General features: G+C 37.7%; 1 protein-coding gene across 5 annotated transcripts in view; it reads right to left on the minus strand.

Annotated features, from left to right (window-relative positions):
* Positions 1 to 23,339, minus strand: part of WDR17 (WD repeat domain 17) — a 77,137-nt gene that overhangs the window by 28,047 nt on the left and 25,751 nt on the right. For all 5 annotated transcript variants that reach the window (XM_073219204.1, XM_073219205.1, XM_036996158.2 and 2 more), the window contains 8 exons: positions 22,824 to 23,054; positions 18,049 to 18,300; positions 16,065 to 16,187; positions 13,648 to 13,832; positions 11,010 to 11,178; positions 9,727 to 9,818; positions 7,573 to 7,655; positions 5,789 to 5,875 (listed from right to left, as the gene is read on the minus strand). In XM_073219204.1, coding sequence (XP_073075305.1) covers positions 5,789 to 5,875; positions 7,573 to 7,655; positions 9,727 to 9,818; positions 11,010 to 11,178; positions 13,648 to 13,832; positions 16,065 to 16,187; positions 18,049 to 18,300; positions 22,824 to 23,054 — 1,222 coding nt within the window. The remainder of the gene's footprint in view (positions 1 to 5,788; positions 5,876 to 7,572; positions 7,656 to 9,726; positions 9,819 to 11,009; positions 11,179 to 13,647; positions 13,833 to 16,064; positions 16,188 to 18,048; positions 18,301 to 22,823; positions 23,055 to 23,339) is intronic.

Consider the following 23,339-nt stretch of genomic DNA (forward strand, 5'->3'; position numbering starts at 1 on the left):
TGCAGATGATATGATACTGTACATAAAAAACCCTAAAGACTCCACTCCAAAACTACTAGAACTGATATCGGAATACAGCAAAGTTGCAGGATACAAAATCAACACACAGAAATCTGTAGCTTTCCTATACACTAACAACGAATCAATAGAAAGAGAAATCAGGAAAACAATTCCATTCACCATTGCATCAAAAAGAATAAAATACCTAGGAATAAACCTAACCAAGGAAGTGAAAGACTTATACTCTGAAAACTACAAGTCACTCTTAAGAGAAATTAAAGGGGACACTAATAAATGGAAACTCATCCCATGCTCATGGCTAGGAAGAATTAATATCGTCAAAATGGCCATCCTGCCGAAAGCAATATACAAATTTGATGCAATCCCTCTCAAATTACCAGCAACATTCTTCAATGAATTGGAACAAATAATTCAAAAATTCATATGGAAACACCAAAGACCCCGAATAGCCAAAGCAATCCTGAAAAAGAAGAATAAAGTAGGGGGGATCTCACTCCCCAACTTCAAGCTCTACTACAAAGCCATAGTAATCAAGACAATTTGGTACTGGCACAAGAACAGAGCCACAGACCAGTGGAACAGATTAGAGACCCCAGAAATTAACCCAAACATATATGGTCAATTAATATTTGATAAAGGAGCCATGGACATACAATGGCAAAATGACAGTCTCTTCAACAGATGGTGCTGGCAAAACTGGACAGCTACATGTAGGAGAATGAAACTGGACCATTGTCTAACCCCATATACAAAGGTAAACTCAAAATGGATCAAAGACCTGAATGTAAGTCACGAAACCATTAAACTCTTGGAAAAAAACATAGGCAAAAACCTCTTAGACATAAACATGAGTGATCTCTTCTTGAACATATCTCCCCGGGCAAGGAAAACAACAGCAAAAATGAGCAAGTGGGACTACATTAAGCTGAAAAGCTTCTGTACAGCGAAAGACACCATCAATAGAACAAAAAGGAACCCTACAGTATGGGAGAATATATTTGAAAATGACAGATCTGATAAAGGCTTGACGTCCAGAATATATAAAGAGCTCACACGCCTCAACAAACAAAAAACAAATAACCCAATTAAAAAATGGGCAGAGGAACTGAACAGACAGTTCTCCAAAAAAGAAATACAGATGGCCAAGAGACACATGAAAAGATGCTCCACATCGCTAATTATCAGAGAAATGCAAATTAAAACTACAATGAGGTATCACCTCACACCAGTAAGGATAGCTGCCATCCAAAAGACAAACAACAACAAATGTTGGCGAGGCTGTGGAGAAAGGGGAACCCTCCTACACTGCTGGTGGGAATGTAAATTAGTTCAACCATTGTGGAAAGCAGTATGGAGGTGCATCAAAATGCTCAAAACAGACCTACCATTTGACCCAGGAATTCCACTCCTAGGAATTTACCCTAAGAACGCAGCAATCAAGTTTGAGAAAGACAGATGCACTCCTATGTTTATCGCAGCACTATTTACAATAGCCAAGAATTGGAAGCAACCTAAATGTCCATCTGTAGATGAATGGATAAAGAAGATGTGGTACATATACACAATGGAATACTACTCAGCCATAAGAAGTGGAAAAATCCAACCATTTGCAGCAACATGGATGGAGCTGGAGAGTATTATGCTCAGTGAAATAAGCCAAGCGGAGAAAGAGAAATACCAAATGATTTCACTCATCTGAGGAGTATAGGAACAAAGGAAAAACTGAAGGAACAAAACAGCAGCAGAATTACAGAACCCAAAAATGGACTAACAGGTACCAAAGGGAAAGGAACTGGGGAGGATGGGTGGGCAGGGAGGGATAAGGGGGGGGAAGAAGAAGGGGGGTATTAAGATTAGCATGCATGGGGGGGAGGGAGAAAGGGTAGGGTGGGCTGCACAACACAGAGAGGACAAGTAGTGACTCTACAACATTTTGCTAAGCTGATGGACAGTAACCGTAATGTGGTTGTTAGGGGGGACCTGATATAGGGGAGAGCATAGTAAACATAGTATTCTTCAGGTAAGTGTAGATTAAAAATTTAAAAAAAAAAAAAAAAAGAAAGAAAGAAAGAAAAGGGGGATTACTCCTTAACAGGATAAAACTATTGGTAAATCAAAGATCAACGCATGCTTTAAATATCCTTAATGTTGATCACTTAAAGGGTGTCAGATGATCAGCTATGGAGGTACTCTTTTCTGATAATATTCCTTTCTCTTAATTAAAAAAAAAAAAAAAAAAAAGCAGTTACTGTGTGCTGACCTCCAATGAGTTCTGCACAGTGGTATAGAGGGCATGTCAAAGTGTGGGCAAAGGGTCTGTTTGTTTCTACGCAGAAGATCAAGGCCTAGCCTGGATACCCAGAAAATGAACTAAGATACGATATGAGGAGGAGCTTCCGGCATCAGCACTCTCTGGAGGACTCGTGCCGGGGGATGATCATCAAAAAGCCTCCACAGGGATCCGGACGATGCTGTGGTTGTGGCTGCATCCAGCCCACCGTCTCCTGGACTTGCCATAAGAAGGAGGAGGGAGATGTCTAGGCTGGCATGTGCATACAGTGAGACAACGAATTTGACTGGATCTGTACTGTTGGAACTCAACCAGGAGTTGGGAGGGGTGCAAGTTGTAGCACCCCAAAATCTCATGACTATAGACTATCTATGGTTAAAAGAACATATGGGATGTGAACAGATCCCAGAAATGGGCTGCTTTAATTTGTCTGATGGTTCAAGTACAGTTGGAAAATATCCATCATATCATAGATAAATTTTCACAAATGCCTAGGGTGCCTAAATGGTTTTCTTGGCTTCACTGGAGATGGCTGGTGATTATAGATTTGCTTTGTTTATGTCACCGTATTCCTATTATGTCAATATGTGTGTGCAAATTAGTTAGTAGTTTAAAACCTATACATACTTAAGGTACTACACAAGAAGATATGTCAAAGAAATAATCAATCCTCCCAAGTTTCCTTCATATGCTACATCTATAGCTTTTCTTCTTCCTTCCTAATTACAAACTTTAAATAGAATTCGTGCCTCATATCGAATTTACCGAGTATCATAATTCCTCCAGGTGGTAAAGATACCTCGAGACAAGTGCTGGGCATAGAAGCCACAGGGCATAAATCTGCAAAGAAGTAAAAAGCTAACCTTTGCAAACAATAGGGCTTCTCTCTCACTTACCAACTTTACATTTCCCTGTATGGCCCCGGAAGATGACTGGTTAGCCAGAGACGGGTAAGATTCCTCAAGGGAGGAACAACCTAAGACAGGCACAGTCGCAGGGGGGCCATCAGGTGAGAATTTGGGGATCAACAGAGGTGAGGCTCAGAACCTCACCCCCCCTGCTTTGAGAGAAATCTTCTGCATCCGTGGATGTCTTGCTGCCCTTGTCTAGCCTGGATTAATACTTAGTCCATAGGCACACACCTGATCATCTGATCATCTACATTTGCCTTCTTACAGCACTAAACTATGTTTTCTACCTTTATCTTGCATCTACCTACCACTTCAGCATTTTATTAAAAATAAAAATAATAATAATAATAGGAGAAATGTGGGATCAACATATAAATCAAGTACAAAAATCAAATGAATATTCATATTTGACCTGATGGTTTATAGGTCATATTGCATGATCAAAACCGAAAGTTTCTGTGATGACTGCCCTTGTACTGTTCACCATGTAAGAATTTATTCACTCTGTAAGAATTCGTTCACCATGTAAGAACTTGTTCGTTATGCTTCAGAAGATTGGAGACTGACGAGAATTAGGCTTGAGATGGATTAATGATTGTACATTGAGCATTGACCCCCCTATACTGAATTTTATTGTTGTTAACAACCATTTGATCAATAAATATGAGAGATGCCCTCTCAAAAAAAAAAAAAAAAAAAAAAAAAAAAAAAAAAAAAAAAAAAAAAAAATGAAAAAACTGATCTTATTTGTTACTGATCTTTCTTAGGATATACAGTTCTAATTTCTAAAATGAGAATTTTTGTCTCTTTTATGAAGTTAGACTAAAAATTACATAAGTAAAAACACCATTTGCAGAAGCTGTCCTAGTATGGAAAGTTTCTCTCTCAATGTTCCCTTTTAATAGGTTAAATTTTTATTTTATTATCTTTGATCAGAGATAATGGTATTTATATTTCTCTAAGTCCTTTTTCAAAATGTCCAGATTCATAACTTCTTAAATATTTCCCAGAACTTTATGTTCCACAAGTATGTGGTCTTAAGAAGGGTCCCCATTGGTAAATGGTTGGGATTTGCTTACTCGCTCGTAGTAATATTAATTACTACATGCTCTGGCCACTGGTAAATATTTTTGTGGCATGGGGACAAATAGCAACATTCCCCCTGGAAAGATGCTGCACAAGCTCCCCACAGACCGGGGCTGTCTCATCTGGCAGGAAGGCACAGTTCTGGTCTTCCAATTCTCTTTGGTGGCTTCAGCAAAGAAGATCCAACCATTTGATCCAACCAAGGATCCTCTGGAAATATAATATGTGGATGTGATCTTTCAATGCTCTTTGCTCGTTGGTCTCGGGAGAGTGACAGTAAGACAGGCAACTATTTGTGCCCTAGGGTCACACTTGGAACACTGTTGCAAAGGAGTCACGGGCCTGCCAGAGCACAGTCCCCTGAGCAATGCTAACAATCATATGAATAGTCCCTGTGCTCTAAGGTAAACGGAACAAGTTATACAGTTTCGACCCAACTTTGAAGGTTTCATCAAAATCTTCCTCAAACTTCAAACTGATTTTTGTCACATGGGTCAGAATATTTACATTTATTTAAGCCCACCTGCAGAAATACATGGAAAAAGAATTATATCTAGATGGAGGATAACAGGAATTGATGACTAGCTGGGAGTGGAAATTGAGAAATGATGAAGTATAAAAGGAGAGGCCAAGGATTCTGGCTTTAGCAGCTCTGCCGGGCCACTGAGATGGAAATGAGCTGGTCAGGAGTTCATTTTGCATAAAACCTCTAACCATGTGATAGAAATTCACCTAAATGTACTGGAAGAAATACATAGACCTATGATTTTGCATAATATGTGATTTCACTCAGAGCCCAAGTATCACAAGGTATTAATATTTTAATATAAATGTTTTCCACCTGTAATATGGAAAAGTACATGATAATTCAGTTATCACAGTATCTAAAGAAAGTCTGAATTTTTAAATATAACATATATTCCTATCAAAGAGGTTTGAAACACAAGATTCCTACACGTGCAGTGGCCTAAAGGATCAATTTTAGTGGAGGTTTGACTTGGAGTAATTTTTAAGTCCAAGCTGATTTTTACCTATAAATACTAGGCTCTTATGCAAGGCTGACCTTTCAAAACCATCCCTGTAAGTCCCACATCTTGGGAAGTCACCCAATCCCAAGGCATTAGCATTAGGTGGGGGGCAATGGAAAGTCATGGCAGAACAAGACCATGGCACAGAACCTAAGACCGTTTAGAGAAAGGGCCACATTTCTGTGGTAGAACCCAAACTTAAACTGGACTTACTCCCATTTGTCATAACAGAAAGTTGTTTTGAAAGCAGAAAATCAACATTTCTAAGTCATGTAAAAACCTCCGGGGATAAAAATACAGAGCTAGAATGAACAAGCAATTACAGGCTGGGCAGGAAGAATATTACCTAAGAAGAGTGATGAGTATTTCCTGAGGGAATAACATTAAACCTTATGGCTACTTAAAATCTCTGAAAGGTAAATTATTACTTATTTCAGGGGAAAAAAACTTACTTGCTGTTTTGACTCCAATCACAACCAAACACTGCAGCTGGATGTTTGTACTTGTGTAGCACTTTACCATCAACTGTTTGAATAATGCTGAAATTAAATATTAAAAAACAGCATTCTAAATACAGTCATTCAAGGGAGCAACGACAGAACTGTATCATTAAAACCTAAGTATTTTAGGATAGAGGTCTTTTCTGCAAAGCACAGGGAACACTTAAAAGTCCTGTGTAAATGATACTACCAAATATGAGTAGGTATATTTACATTATTTACATCAGATAGTATTAATTATGATAATCCATTTAAGCTAAAGTTGGTAAATTTTAACTTAGACACTATTTCTCATTGAATGTTTTTTAATTGAGGAAAAAAGCTTAATACATATATTTTAAAACATAATGATATAACTAACATATGCATTAGATTTTCAGCTCCAAAATGTTAATGGCTCAAAATTTATAATATTGGGTGCATGTACTATTACACCAAATCGAAGATAAGTTGTAACACTTCTGTGGCATATTCTAGGCAATACAACTGGAAGTTTGGAAGACCCCTTCTCCCCAAAAGGGTCCTATACACTTTAATTGTAAAAAGAGAAGAAGCTTGAATGCCCTACTGCATTACCATCATAACTCAGGGGCTATTGATTCCACTAGGGGAAAAAAAGCAGCTATAAATTAATGTATTTCAGGGTTTTAAAAGTCTTTGGAAAAGACCCTCTCAAACATCAGTAGGCCCACCAAACCTTCTGAGGTCCCTGGGGAGTGGTACTGATCTATGCTTACAGATGTCTGGTCACTGACTGTGGTATTTATCAAATAAGTGTTGCCCTGAAAGTACATGGTAAAGCTAAGTATTCATCACCTACTCAAAAACTCTTAGGCATATATTTTGTGTTTTGGTATTTTTAATTAGCAAATAGTTCTTTGTAAGGGAAAAATCACCAATATTACTATTTCTGAAAATTTTAACTTCCTGATAAAGATCTTTGGTTTCCAAAGTGCTGTGTTTTCCACTGAAATTAAAAGGTAAGGATGAGAAAATTGCGCTGAGTATACAAAACCTAGCAGGAGCCAAGCTACTATATTCTCAACTCCTTTGAGTGTCCATACCACCTGTAAAAGATGTCAATACCTATAGCTACATGGTAGCAAAATCGAATTTAAAAACATTGCTTAAATGACAGGCAATTCTTCCTTTACATATATTTCTTGGAGACCTACTATTTCCTGGGACTTACAGAATTAAGAAAGTACATATTTCTGAAACACAGGGTTAGAGAAGTTAGCTTCCAAAAAAGGCACTTCCCACATGAATTACCTTATTCATCCTTGTAAAGGCTTTTTAGCCTTTTATAAATAATAGTGTTTAACAAACAATGAACAAGTTTCTAAACACTTGATATCTCGAGTTGCTTGCAAAACTGAAATACCGCTCCCTCAAAAACATGATGAGAATTATTTAGACTCTCTGTGAAGAGTCCTTGTAGTTTTCTTTGAGAATTCACAGTATTGTATTTATAACTATGAAATACTCAAGTAGTATTTTCATTTAGAAAGCAATCCCTGGTTTATTTATTTTTCAGTATCACTGCACTGTTACTTACTAATTATGTATCACAGATATATAGCATATGCCTATATGAATGCTAAATAATATTTATGATAATTGGCAAGCTGTAACAGTGAAATCTAACTGAATATTTTTGTGCATTTGCTAACATGATACAATTGGTATTATCAAATGTATCCTTTAGACAGCATAATTTCTTACACAGTACTTACCAGAAACCATCACCACTGCAGGTTGCTATTCTTTTGGAATCTTTATGACTCCAGGCAATGCAGAATATTCCATTTTTTCCATGCTTCAAAAAATGCAAAATACCTATCAATAAGAAATAATTCACCCCTTTTTCTCTTATTTATTACTACTTTTGTATTACTTTTCTATTAGGAACTTGCTCTAGGTGATGCTAACAAAGGCATTATCCACAGCAGAAAGCTGGATACTGTATAAGCTTTATGAACGTGTGAAGCTGTCACACTTACACAAATCTATTGTTATACAACATGAATTGGGTGGCTGTATTTCTTTTATGTACCCTGGTAAATAGCCAAAACCAGCTGCCTCAGCCATCTGTAGAATGAGAGCTCTGCCTCATGCCTTTTTCTGGACACACCAGCCTGGAGATGAAGGCAGTTCATCTGTCTTCCTAACTCAATACTATTACAACTACTGTGTAAGAAATTCTGTAAGCAGTTTATTATTGACTGATCTTCTAAATCTCCAAGTATTATTTTTATAAAAACAAAGAAGAGATTTGAGATTATTCCTCTAATGAATCACTCTCTATCTGTTCCTTTGCATTCTTGGACTGGGGAAAGGTAAAGGGATATAGTCACGGCCAGTATGTAAAGAATTTTTAAAAACACAAGGAATATATTATACATAGCAATGCCATTCACCCAGTGGGTCATGGATGAAGAAAGGTTGCAATCGATCCATTTCCAAATTTATTTAAAACATTTCAATTTTATGTAATAAATTATGGCTGCCATGACAGAGAGACTAAAATAACCTTGATCATGAGTCTTAGGGCTGTTTTACTAAGGTGCTCGCCAGTTTGCTGTTTTTTTCCTCTGGAGGCCAAGGTGGGTAGCTTTATAAAGATGGACACAAAAGAGGAGGGAGTCTCCTGTTGCATTCGGGGGGAGGCAGGCAGTGCCACGGCTTTCTGAGACCCTGCACTTTCCCTTGTGAGGCAAATCCAACTTAGTTCACTGCTAGCATTGTTATTTTCCCCATATTTATTATCTGAGATCTCAGCAGTCTTGGTATTGGTCTCAGTCATGCCACGGACACTGGGGAGAACTATGGATAGGAGAGAGGCCCTGACACCAGAGGCGGGGTTGCTGGAACCAGGCAGGGCTGTTCTAGTGCAGATGGCAGACACCTTAGGTCACAGGATGCCTAAGAAGAGGTGAACAGATATAACACCTAAGGACAGAAGTTGTGAATGGCGGTCGAAAGTTTCTCAGGTTCACTCCTGTTCTCTCTGTGCCGCTATTTAGCAGGGGGTAAGTGTGCTGGTGGTCGGGAGGGCGGAGAGCAGGCTGGGGGAAGGATGCGACTCCTGGTGGTCGGCAACTTCCCCTAAGGCTCTGCATTTGCTACCTCACTACCTCCAGAAGATCAACGCTGCTTGATCCCCAGAGGGATACGTCTTTTGTATGAATGATTTGAAAGCCTCAATATATAAACAGTTTTCCAACAGGTTGTATATTTAATAAAGTTCAAATCTGAAATGAATGAAATTTCAAAAAGGTGACAGACCATCCTAGATTTGGCTCACATCTCTCTTGATTCATATCTGACTGACTGTGATGAGATCATATTATTTTCCAAATATTCATGGGCCTCCTAAAATATGGGATGACAGTTTAACTCGGAGCAGAAGTAAAGTACAATCTATGGCACCAGAGGTAGAAAGAGGGGAGGCTTTAGGGCTTCTCATGGAATAACAGAATTTGGAAACAGGGAGGAAATCTAAAAAATCATATGACCCGACTTAACCATTTTATAGGTGAAGAAGCGGGTTCAAGGCAATCAAATGATTCTCCTACGTCAAGGGCTAACTAGTAACAGAATTGGGACTGTAATTTGGGACTTGTTATGAGTTTACTTTTCCTATACAACTGAATATTTGCCTGGATAATTTTGTGGAGGATTATTCAAAATTCCTTTGCATCGCTAATGCAATTTTAGGTGAATTTTTATATCTTAGACTCATCTGCATTTTTCAGAATTCATTTTAGCATGTGAATGCCCTCTTGGATTTTCTTCTAGTTGAGAACATAAATGCCACCAGATGATTAACTATTCAGAGAGAATAGCATGTGGAAAATATGAAACAGCTAGCAATAAATACACCGTACCTCATGAAATCGTTGTACCATTTTGCCCTTTTTAACATCCCAAACAAAAGCACCATTTTGGGAAGTTGCTCCAGCAATACAATTTAAGTTACCTAGGAAACAATTTGTTAGAAGTTGTATGAAATGTCAGAAGGTAAAAGAGAGATGATGTGAAGAAGGGATCAGGTAAGAGAACTAATGAGTTCTTTGTGTGCCTCGCTTCTTAATTAGTGAAGTAACATTTAGTTTTTCAATGAGCCTTGTATGTAGAATGACACCAGGTATAGTCTCCTTAAGGAACAACTGTCACTACTGCCATTAAGAGTTGGAACTGAAACCTTTCTCTAGATCTTCTTGCAGGAGATGAGGGATGCAGAAAACAGTGGTTGGTTCTTAACCTTTTTTGTCTCCTGGAACTCTGCAAAAATCTGATTACTTTGACAGCCTTTGACAGATGTGGGCACTATACACATATGCTAAAAATTATGTGTGAAATTCCAAGAGGTTCCCAGATTCTCTGAAGACATCTATACCTCTGAGAGCCCATAAATTCAAGGCTAAATATCCATGTGCAGGAGTAGATAAGCTAAAAAATCAGCTATATCTTGGTTACATATGGATTTTAAATTGATATGTTACTATTAGAACAAATAGGTAAAGCATTCTACATATTTTGTACAGTGAAAAATTCATTTAGGTATGTAAAATTATGTATTATGAGGAAATAATCTTTTGTGAGATACCACAGGTTTCACAGGACATCTTTCCTTTATGGACAGGAAGGTACAAAGGCAGCATCTTCTTGATTTCAAAGAAAAGACCCTATTCTTTCATAAAAGTTCTTCAATTACAAAGGTGGAATTTATATAGAATTACATGGTTACAACTGAACTGTGATGATATATAATCATTCATATTTACAAAACATATCAGGAAAAGATCTGTATTATAATTTTTGGAAAGTAAATTTTCTGTTTTTGTATGTTTGATTCATATAAAAATGTTAAGGAAAACTTTTATCATGTAAAATGAGTTATACCTTTAAATGCCTATCTATACAAATACAGTGAAAATTACATGGGTCAAGATCATCCTGATTTACTATGGCTTTCTGTATGATGACATCACATCGAAGGGCCTAGATACAGGCAATCTATTCTAAATCCCGCAAAAACTGAATCAAAAACATTTGTCTCAATAATCATTTGGAGTGAGATGGTGTTGAAAGGAAGATGATTCAAATGAAAATAAAAGTTAGGAAGGTCATTTAGTTTTATTGCTGATTTGAATAAAATACTTCTTACCTGGAGCCCATGAAAGGGAATAAATAACCCCTTCATTGCCGGGGGAAGTGTACACTGCCGTTAGTGTGTTTATATCCCAGACTTTTATTGTGCCATCAAACGAAGCTGTTGCCAACAGGTTGGGATCATCGGGTTTGAATTTGCAGTCAAAGATAGTTTCCACATGTCCCTAGGAAGGCAGCACGAAAAAGTCACAACTACTGGGGGACAACTCACGTTATTAATGAACAAACCAGCACGTGTAATCACGCTGACACCTGTAGGATGGTTTTCCAAAGATCAATGCAAAAATGCACAGGCAAGCGACACACAGCTGGAATGTCCACGTGGCTATTCGTGCTGTTAAGGCTCTTTGCGCTGCTATTACTGTATGACTTTGTACAGACCTAGATTCTATTCAGCTGCTGCTCCCCAAATCAGTTTTTGCTAATACAAAGATGTTCAAAAGTCTCATTTTTCAGTTTCAATTCAATGTAAAACATCTTTTTCAATGATGTATCACACACAGGATACCATGCTAGAAATTTATAGAGCAATTCATTATTAACAGCTGAGTTATATCATTCTGGTAGTATAAGAAATGGCCAAGGTAAAACTGGAAATGAAATCTTTAATGCAAATATTCCATTTTTATAGGAACAACATAGTCCAAACCAACACTACGATGGTGGCAAAAATGAGACAAATCCGGCATAGCCTTGGCATTTAGTGAGTCTCTTTCTAAAATTTTCTAGCAAATGTGCAACTCAGAGTACTCATTCTCATCGTATGGCGATTTGGACTCCAAACATCCCACAAAACTTTAGAGTGGTACCTACGGGTACTGTGCGTATATGGGAAAATCTGTGAAGAATCTGATTTAAACAGCGGAGTTACTCTTTGTCTTTGCCACACCGGAGAATGGGGACAGACACTTCCCCTCTAGGCTGCAGAGCAGCTGACACCGAGGGCTGGGGGCTGAGAACCACAGCACAGGCGCAGGGTTCCATGCTTCCAGCCACTGCAGGAAAGGTGCAGGAGGGAGTGCTTCGCACTCTACAGCTGCTGACGCTGGAGCCACGATCCTCAGGAAACTGGACGGGCCGCAAGGCTCTCCTTGAGGGAGAGGAGGGAACCGTCTACCTGAGGGGCCGGAGAGAGGGAACAGAGGCTGCCCGGCCACAGGACCACTGCGCTGGGCCGTTCCAGGCGGTCACTTCCAGGATCAAGCACATACTCACGGCCCAGAGGGCCCGTGTGTGCATTTTTAGATGTTGGTTCACTGCAGGCCTTCCAATTTTACTTTAAAGTTTAAAAGATCATACAGTTAAGAACTAAATTGTGAATATTTCTTCTTTGTTTTCTTATTAGGAGGGAGGTGGGGATGAAGGGAAAATTTTGAGGCATTTTTCTTAACTTTAATCAAGTAAATACTCATGTGGAAACATACCTTTTGAAAGTACTAATAAAAGTTTTTTAATAGCTCTAAATGTATTTTTTAATTTTTCTCCCTTTCCTTCATAAATTGTTTTGAAAGTAAATAGTAATTTGAAATATAGAAAAAGTTTGCCACACTAGAAAAGAGTTTACGTGGCAAGAAAAGTTTACATGGAAAAATATTAAATAACCTAAATAGTATCGACAAAGGAATATGTTAAAATATTCCTAAACTACACATTTATAAAAATATTTCTGCTATAGCTCATATTTTTGATTTGAGGAGAAAATTAAAATATTACTGAAATGAACAGTAATATTGTTTCTTTCCTCTCCTTTTGTTTAACAAGAGCAACCATGGCTCTAGATTACTCTTCTAAGTTTTTCCACAGAAAATAAATTAACATTTAAAAGTTTCTTAAGTGTCTAGATCAGTCTGATTCAAACCTATAGGAAAAAAACTGGCATTTTTATAAACCCTGAACTTAGAAGAATTAAGGAAGATGATTCTTAACAAATACTAACTGCAACATAATATATATCATTACTTGTCTTCATTCATTCCCTCATTTGTTCAACAAAACCTAATAAAGTCTTGTTATGTGCCAGGCACTATTTCTGGTAGTTGGGACAAAGCATAGAACAAAACCAGACAAAAATGTGAGTCCTCAGTGAGGTTGTATTCTACTTTACATAGAAGCTTAACGATCATAAGAACAGAAGTTGATAGACTTATAGAATTATTATAATGATTCAATAATAGAAATAAATCTTAGAAAGTCCAACCTTGATCACCGCACAGATGAGAACAATAAAGCTTGGAGTAACTGGCAAAGATGGACTTCTCCTTCCTCCTGAAAGAATATTCTGTTTCTCACTTGCTTCCAAAATAGAGAACAGCAATGTAATTTTCCAATACTATGTGAAGGACTAACATAGTCCACACAAAAGTGGGAACACTACCAACCACGCAGAGTAATCATGATAAGCTAAGTAGACATTAATATTTAAAGAAGTTGAATGTTAGAATTTAAGGAATTTTAATAGTTTCATCCTTCTACACAATTCTAAAATGTTTCAGCCACCCAAGATAAGTAAGTCCTAATGATTCTTTACAAAAATAATTTTTAACAATATATATTAATATGTAAGGAAATGTAAACATCATGAGTTTACACAAAACAAGCTTTGTGTAAGAGAGAAAGAATGACCACAGACATACCAAGTCTCTAAGAAAATCCCACTTCCTGGCTCCCATATCATAAAGTCCAACTCCTCCATCTAAGAAACAGCACACGACATGACCAGGAGGAAGAGAAAATGCCTGATTTTGTGTCAAGGTTGGGGGTGGAACTGCTTCACTGGTTGAGGATGTATAATGATTTCTGGCTGGAGACAGACTGAAAACTAAAAAAAGAAAAAATTCATTAAGGAGACAGTTACGCCCACTGCTTCCTGTGTGTTGGAATGAAACCACAGTGCTTACTTTATAAAGATGCTCCCTTGTTTTCTTTTATCCAGAATTTGTTATCAGTAAATTGCTAGGCAATAGGCATATTTTTTGCCACAGGAGTATTTTTGCAGTGTTGCTAAAATGATATATGCATACACACAAAATTGGATACTGTTTTGAAATGAGATGTATAAAAGTGCAGGTGGAGCAACATGGATGAAAATTAGGGTGAGAGGTATCACAACATGTGAAAATTTGGTTTCTTTCCTGACCATAAAGCACACAATATGGTTATTTTTTAATTAGAATCCTCTTTCAAAATGCTGATCTAATAGCTCACTTCCACATCTACACACACAAACACATAAGCATGTGAATGTTTTTCTTATAAAGCTGGTAACTCCCTTCCACTAATTTTCAACCCAATGAATATAATCACTCCTGAGATTATTTATAATTCACTTTAATTTAGTACCCAGTTAAGAGTCACAACTATCTGACATAGATTTGCATCTCAGGTTTTTTCTTCCTTCCCAGGTTTATTTTTACCATTCATACACTTCTACTTCTCCAATTTTCAATTACATAAATATCCCCTTCTTTAGTTATTTTTTGTATATTCTTTATCTCATATTTTGTCTTTTTTCAAGAAGCTTTTCCTTAGGATGTGGACATTCTCTTGCAAACATAATTCAAAATAATGATACCACTGTAAATTATCAGATGAATCTATATTAATTACATAGTGGAATACAGATACACATTTTCCACTATATTGTCTTTTTGTTTCAAATATAATAAAGTCTTCTTTATTGAATTCATTTGGATATTACTCATTTCTCAGAAGCTGAAAATGGCAGGAAGGCCAAACTAGAATAAACTACTAACAAAAGAGGCATCTGGGTAAATATAATTTAGCTGACAGTTTTGTTAAAATTAATATGATCCATAACTGGTGTTTTCTAATATTTTAATTGTTGATATGATTAGTGGTTTTGACATCCTTAAGCACCTATCCATAATTCATCTTCTTTTTAGAATTTAGTATGTCTACATTTAATTTTTTTTCATTTTCACAGTTTTTCATATTCTACATTTACTGTTACATTAAAAAATCTGGGGGAAAAAACAGATATCTAAAATGCAGCAAGTATAAATAATATGCCAGATTATTACTTCTCCAGCCCTAAATGTAGAACTTCCAGTTTCCAGGAATTAGAAGTATTAAGACTCTACAAAGAAGCCTGAATTTGTGAAACGGCTGGAGGTTCAAATACAGAGATTTTATACTACTTGCCAGCACTCACTAAACTAGATACTGTATTTGTTACTCGAAATAACACTGTTTTGAAAAACCCTTGCTAATTATTTAGTATATTATAGACTGTAAGTAAAGAGGAATCAGTAACTCTAAATTGCTTACTCACTGAATTCCTTTCGCCATATTTTTTATGATCCACATAAAAATGAAAACTCTGCCAATCACGGACCATCATCACACCTGACTTCTAGGAAGTCAATTTCTTTTCCCAAGTGAGAAATATTCAAATTCTGAACTTCCCCCCAAATCCCATATTTTTCCTTTTACAGCTTAACTATATTTCATTATTTTTTCTTGGTAACAGATGCAATGGAAGATAACTAGAAAAAAGTACTCAAAAATAAATGACTAAGATATAGAACATTTGTAATACTAACTAATCCAGTGACAAGTGGTATTCAAACATAGAATATGTTCTAGAGCCTATATTTTGAGTATTCAGGTTATTTTGACTTTACTATAAATCATACAGATTGTAAAAGTGCCATTTTGAAATATAAGTTCTGAACATAACAAAACGTTAAGTTCTCCTAGTTCAGACCAAATTTATATGACCCCATTATTCTTGGTATTTATTTTCACCAATATCACTGTTTCATTTTCCCCATATAAATAACTGGAGAGATTATTTTAATAACCTTTAATAGCATTTTAAAATGTAGCCTGAATATTTTCGATATAGTAGTATTAGATATGGCTTTTATGTCCTTTAGCACATATATTGTCAAAGGCCATTTTTATTTTTAAAATTTTGCTTTTCAGTGGCATATGGTACTCAATAGGTTTATATCATTACACCAGTCATTGTATTTGTCACCAGTAAACACATTTTACATTATTAAATTTTTATGACATTTTTACTTACATTTTTTTCTTGGAGGAGAATTAAGTACATGTAAACAGTGAAATCCTGTTTTCTTTAATTTAAAATTATCGATAGGTGTTGTTCTTGAAACATTCCAAATGCGTAAAATGCCCACTTGAGAATCTAACCCAATCAAGAAAAAAGAATTATATTAATGAATTCTGTCAAAACATAAAATGCCAAAACATAAAACTTCAACTTGCAATATTTTTATCACCACGCACTGACATTCTTCAAAGAATAATTGTGTAGTAACACAGAGAAACAACTGAAATGCTATCCATCCATGAAATTTTTGGCATGTCTGTTTTTTTCTGTTCCAAATCCTTTTCTGGGGTTATAGACTGCCTGCTTTGGCATCTTCCCCCCACAACATCATTATGAAAGTCTCATCACAAAAATGCCCCATTGACACACTTGCTCTAGCAACGTCAGCCACAGAAAGCTCTCAACCCCTAAAGTTAAATAGTCCCGCCTCTTTTGAAATGTTTGTAAAACTGCTCCCTTGCTCACTTATAGCCAGAGTCCCTGATATACCTGAACACCAAATGGAAAGCCTCTCCCTTCCAAGAATCCCACTTTAATTAGCTACTTTGGAAAAAAGCCTGGCAGTTCCTCAACTGGTTAAACACAGAGTTACCATCTGACCCAGGAATTACACACCATATACATACCCAACAGAATTATAAACATATGTCCATGCAAAAACCTATACATAAATGTTCACAGTGGCATTACTCATAATAGCAAAAAAGTGGGAAAAGCTCAGTGTTTATCAACTGATAGGAATAAACAAGCACTGGCATATCCCTGCAAAGGACTATTACTCATCCACAAAATGGAAGGGTGCACTCATACACATAACAACGTGGCTGAACCTTGAAAACCTGTGCCAAGTCAAAGAAGCCAGATGGGAAAGGCCACACACTGAATGACTCCATCTCTATGGAATGTCCAGAGCAGGCGATCCACAGAGTGGGAAGGTAGAGCGGCAGTTTCGGAACACGTGTGCACCCCAGGGCTGTGGAGAGGGTCGTGGGGTGGACAGCCAGTGGGTACAGGTTTACTGGGGGGAGGATGACAGATTCTGGAATCAGATTGTCCTGACACTTGGACAACTTTGTGAATATAAAAACCACTGAACTGTCGCTCCACTTCAAAACGGTGAGTTCTATGATATGTGAAATTCATCTCAATAATAATAAGAATAGTATTGAAAATTTCCACGTCTATCATTAATCATGTGAACCTGTGAAATTAAGGCAATTAAGATTAATAAAAGAATCCATCTACTTCCATGTATAATTTAAGTGCTTGAAGAAGTAAAGAATTTCTTTAAAAATGTGAAAGGATAAAGACTCAGTCTTTTACTTTACACCAGGTGAATATGGAAATCATTTATACAGTAACTGAAATGACTCAGTCTCTTCAGACCTCTCTCTGAACCCACATAAATGATAAGAGTGGTCATCTGATTTCTTATCACTATTTTAAATCCCCATCTTCGCGTCCCAGTCACTTAGCTTTGCTTACTCTCTCATGATTGGAAACCATGAAGGTGCATCCTTTCAACACACAGCGACCAGTGCCATGTAGCCACGGGCTGTTGGAGTTCTGAGGGAGGGTATAGAGTCCCACCCAGATAAACTGTCCAGCCAGTACCCTCACTGCCATCCTGCCACTCCTGAGATGAAACTTGTCTTCCGCACACACACAAACCCAAGCATCGCACCGTGCACGTATAGAAGATGTTCCACCTTAGTGCTGGAAACCTGGAAAATTGGGCCTTAATTTCATTTTTATTTGACACTGTGTTAATGATATACAGTATGAATGGAAGGAAACTAAGCATTTACTGTAATAAATGACAATATTTGGGATATGAGTACATTTTACACAAAATTAACCAATGAAAGAGTATAATTTCCCTGACTCAATCAGAGAATATACACACATTTAAAACTGGGGAATAGGATACACTCACCACCAGTTATAAACATCCCAGGGGCACTGGGAACCCAGGCCAGGCACTGCACAGAAGCTGCCGCACTGGGAAAACTAAATGTTGTTATGCAATAAAGAGATTCTGAATCCACCAGGCGAATTCCACAGTGCAAATTAGCCACCAGGAGATAATCAGTAGACAGTGGGTCCCATTCCAGGGCTGTAACTGGATCCTCTTCATCTGTCCCTTCAAGAGATTCAGGTCTCAGAATATGTTTCTGACTTTTGTTACCTATTAAAATATACAGAAAATTATTTTAAACAAAATTCAAAAAAAAAAGATGAGTCACTGCAATCATATTATCTCCTTGCCTACCACTGATCGCTGAGAGTACAGGGAATACAAATGGGCACTTCCATGCAGAAGTCACCATGGACACGCAAATGCAGGACAGTCAGTCTGTCCTAATGAGGAGGTCACTGAACTGCTCGGCTGTGGCCATCTCCAGCGTCCTGAGTGGTTCTCCTATTTGTTACTGAAAAGCTGTAAGGAAAAGGCAAACATAAATAATACCCGTGCTCCTGTCACGGAGTTACAGTGGCACAGGGGTAGGAAGGTGCTTATCAGACAGAAGGACACGGAGCTGTGATTAAAGCGCACCCTCTGGGACAGGCAGCCCGCGGGCAAACCCTCGCCGCACCAATCCCCAGCTTTGTGTTCTGCGGCAAGACACCTAATTTCTGCTTTCTCAGTCTTTTATTTTAGTACTGGAGAACATAATAATACTTCCTTTGTAGTGGTTTTTAAAAGATTCAATGAGTTAGTTGCTTAAAGTGCTTTGACCAGTGGGTACATTCTAAATCGTGGATCAGTTTTTACGTCCCTCCTTTCTTGTCCACGTGTCATTCACCACAGTGATACTGCACTCCTGACCACCAGGGTCAGCGGGGTAGCCAGAAAAATAGGGAGATGAAACATGTGGAACTGAGGAAGCAAAGGATTGTCGCCGATCCTCCTGTTCCTTCCAAACCGCGCGCACAACTAGAAACAGGGAGAAGATGCCTCCGCGATGAACCACATGGGGACCCCAGAAGACCCCACCTCTCATTGTTAACAGAAAGACAGGGAAACAGCTAAGCTCAGGGACAACCTGAAAAGAGAGTGCCAATTATCCTAAGTATTACACATTTTCAGGGAGCTATTTATTAAAAAATAACACAATTGAAATATACCAATGTCATCATATTGTTTTCAACATCAGATTATAAAAGCAAGAAAAAATAGATTTGGGGATAATACCAAAGCCAATTCAATTAAAATGTCTATTAAGATCAAACAAATTTTTCTGATGGGCTGGCTCTGTCCATCCAGCAATATAACGAAATGGCTTAAGCAGCAGTTCTAACTTCCTCTGTTCCTGTGAGAAGTTTTATGTGAAATCCAATACCTGGCACAGAATACAGGGGTGCTTTACAGAGTGATGGGGAGCAGAAGGTGTAAAGCCCAGCTTGATCGGTTCCCAAGGCTTTCCACCCGCCCAATATACATGCATAAATACACAAACAGAGACTGTTTAAAAATCCCCGGCTTAAAATAACAGATGAACTGCATTACTGCAGGCAGTTCTCCTTGAATGCATTTTCTTCCAAGAGAGATAAAGACTGGACACAGAGAGCCTGACAAACCTGAGGACAGAAGCTCTACCTTGTCGCATGGAGAGAACCATCTGCAGTGCCAGTAAGTCATTAAGAAGGTAAGGGTGACCACTCCCCAAAGAGTAAAAAACATAACAATATTGGTATTAATTATTATTATTAATTAATAGCAGTTTCAAAGTTTAAAACTCAAAATTCAGAATGTAGTATCGAATTTAAAAGCAGTGTTTCCTTTATGAGCATTAGCTCATGTATATGCAAAAGGGAAATACACAGCAGGACTCTACCTTTCATAATGTTTTGTGCATATTTGTTGCTAAAAAGCCTCTGGAATCAATGCAGTCAAGAAGTCTGAAATCGGCTGCTGTGGGTTGAACTATGTCCCCCCAAAAATGTGACCATGTCCTAACAAAATGGGGAGATTCAGACCCAGAGCACATATGCATATGGGGAGAGTGCCATGTGAAGTTGGGGTCAGGCTGCCAGAAGCCAAGGAACCACCCACAGCAGAGAGGTCTGGACCTCATCCTTCCCTAAAGCCTTCACAGGGCCTTGCCAACGCCTTGATTTCACACTTTTGGCCTCCAGACCTGTGAGACAAACCTCTGTTGTTCTAAGCCATCCAGTTTGTGGCACTTTGTTAGGGCAGCCCTAGCAAACTAAGACATGGGTTGATCTAGAAAAATAACACCTGATGACGTGGGTAATGACTCAGAGATTCCTTTGTTCAACAAGTGTTAAGCTGAGTTCTGGGGAACTGCCTCTTCTGGAAGTGGCACAGGTCACACTGCTGAAATACTACACTTTCCATCCTGACATAAATCTAGGAGGGAGAAAAGCAAAGGAGGCCTTTATTCCTCTCTATCCTTTCTGTGCCAAAATAATCCTACAAAGTCTCAATGTTTTATATTTTAGATGCATAATACAATGTCTCGATGTCTTATGACTTAAAACCTTCAAAAATGTCCAACACGACCAACACCAAGAAAAGAAAGCCTGAGTCAATGAAAAAGGAGATGACCACAGGGACAAATTACACAATACGGAAAATACTCAAATTAAGTTTGGACTAAAATAACAGCACGTTTCCTCATTATCCACCTCCGACCTCAGACAGCACACAGATTCCTCACAAAGAAAGAGTCACTGCACTTCTGAGCCTCTGAGCAGAGGCCAGCCAAGGGGAGCCGTGGGCAGGGCCCCCAGCGAGATAGGGTCAGACATCCCGGAGAGCAGAGGCCGGGGGAGGAGCCACACAGAACCCAGCCACCGGTCCTGTCCCCAAATGGCCTCCCTGGCCCAAGGACAACTGTGGAGATGAAGGGTATGGGGGAGAAGTGGTACTCACCAGATCACAATGGAGAAAGGCTGGGAATTATGTCACTTAATTTGGGCCTTAATGACCAACTCTACCCAGAGTCTGTCCCAGTGCAGAGGACAGGACAGACTGGGTGGAGGTGTTTGAGACAAGAAATCCAAATGAAACCCCAAACAACCGCCGAGCCCTCCCCATTCTAATCTAAGACAAGCAGACGAAACTGTCCCCATGGGAAGTCAGTACAACATGAAGGAGCAAGAGGAAATGTACAAAGAGCAGACAGGGCAGGTGGCAAAGAATATATGTATATTTATTCTGATTATTTTTGAAAATGTAAATAAGGATTCTTTAAATGTATTTTAAACATTTAAAATGTATTTAAGATAAAATGGCCCTAATATATCAATTTTTAATCGAAACAGTTGATATAGAGTATTCTGTTGGTTTCAAGTATACAACAGCGATTTGACAGTTACCCACATTATTAAATGCTCACCTCAACTAGTGCAGTTACTGTATGTCAACAAAGAGAGATACTACAGTATTACTGACTGTATTCTCTATGCTGTGCTTCCACCCCTCTGACTAATTTATACTACACCTGGAAATCTGTGCCTCTTTATCCCCTTCACTTAACTCACCCATCCCCCAGTAACCACCAGTCTCTTTTCAGTCTATGAGTCTATTTCTGTTCTGTTCATTTGTTTTGTTTTGTTTTTTGGATTCCACATGTAAGTGAAATCATATGCTATTTGTCTTTTTCTGCTGGCATATTTTATTTAGTGTAATATTCTCTAGGTACACCCATGTTGCAAATGGCAAGAATTTTTTTTAATGGCTGAATAATATTCCACAGTGTCTATGTGCCACATCTTCTTTATCTACTTATCTGTTGATGGACACTTAGGTTGCTTCCATATCTAGGCTATTGTAAATAATGTGGCAATAACCAGAGGAGTGCATATATCTTTTTAAATGAGTGATTTATCAATATTTTAGATATCTTTCTTTTTTTAACTTCAGAAGGCTCATTCCCTTAGAAAGATTTATTTAAATTTTCACCATTTCTTCTGTTCAATTTCAATTGCTTTTCCTTCTATTCATGATTACTTCTATTCATTTCAGGTAAGTTGAATATAATGCGTTTTGTGAAAGTAGTTATCCTAATCCTGAAAAACCACTTTCATCTATCTATCTAGTGAGTCAGGAGTCACATCTATCAATGGAGAGGCCAGATAGCTGAAAACATACTTTTCAAATGTTAGCAGTACTTGTTAGTGAAAGCTACTCAGGTAATTTAGTATTTGTTTTCATTATTCATTTTATTATTGTTTAAATTTTAAAAGTAAACATAAACTGATTTCTCAGACCCTTTCATTCATCCAAATTAATAGGGGTCCAAAAAGAATTACTGTTCCTTTTTTATCCCAGATTCAAGTCTTTCTTAAGGAGCTGTGATATCAGAATGGTGTTTTACAAGCAGGCAGGAAAATATTTGAGTACTAGTAGTAATTCATGAGATATTCTATCTTTGTCCATTCAGGACATTTTCTTAGTAAATGTGCAGAAATAAAGAATAAACTTTAAAAAGTAAAGATATGGGACAAACGATTGGTTTGAACTAAAGTAAAACCTGCACAGCTGAGTTAAATATATTACAAGGCCTTATAAATAAAATTTCCTTCAAATGATTATGTGGAATCAGCACAATGTTGGATATTTGTACAACTTATTTTAAAATTAAAATGTTACTTCTATTCACAGTGGCTTTAGGCTGTAGAAATAAGAAATTACATATGCGAAGAAAAATAAAAATGTAAGAGACTGAATTAAATTCTTACCTGGTTGAAAAACGGATAGACTTCCATCAATGTGACCAAATACAATTTTTCCCTTTTTTTGGGTATGCCATCTGAATATGCAGACATCAGACAAGAAGCTATGAGCATCTTTATGTACAGTCACTCCAGTGTCTGGTCCTGAGATGGTCCAAATGAACAGTGGGCCTCGGTGGGGGGCAAAAGCCACAGCATTGTTGGCATTCCAGCACCAGCTGAGAGAGGAGGGTACCCCTGGAATACATTAAACATAGAGACATAATAGAGAGACACGGCATAAGATTACCCCAGTAAATATTATTTGCATGGTGCCCTTCTAAATCAACCTAAACTGTAGAATATGTTCAATAGGGAAAAAAATGCTATCCTCTGACTTGGGAATTGGATTTATAAAGTAACTCCAAGGAGTAGGGAACATATGTATGATGCTTGCATGATGAAATAAAAAGTACCTGTTAGGTTTAAAACTACTAATATGTTCATATGCTTCATACAGTCAAAGAAATTTATAGAGCTCCT

The sequence above is a fragment of the Manis javanica genome, chromosome 12 (assembly GCF_040802235.1).
Source record: "Manis javanica isolate MJ-LG chromosome 12, MJ_LKY, whole genome shotgun sequence".
In the NCBI taxonomy this organism is placed as follows: Eukaryota; Metazoa; Chordata; class Mammalia; order Pholidota; family Manidae; genus Manis; species Manis javanica.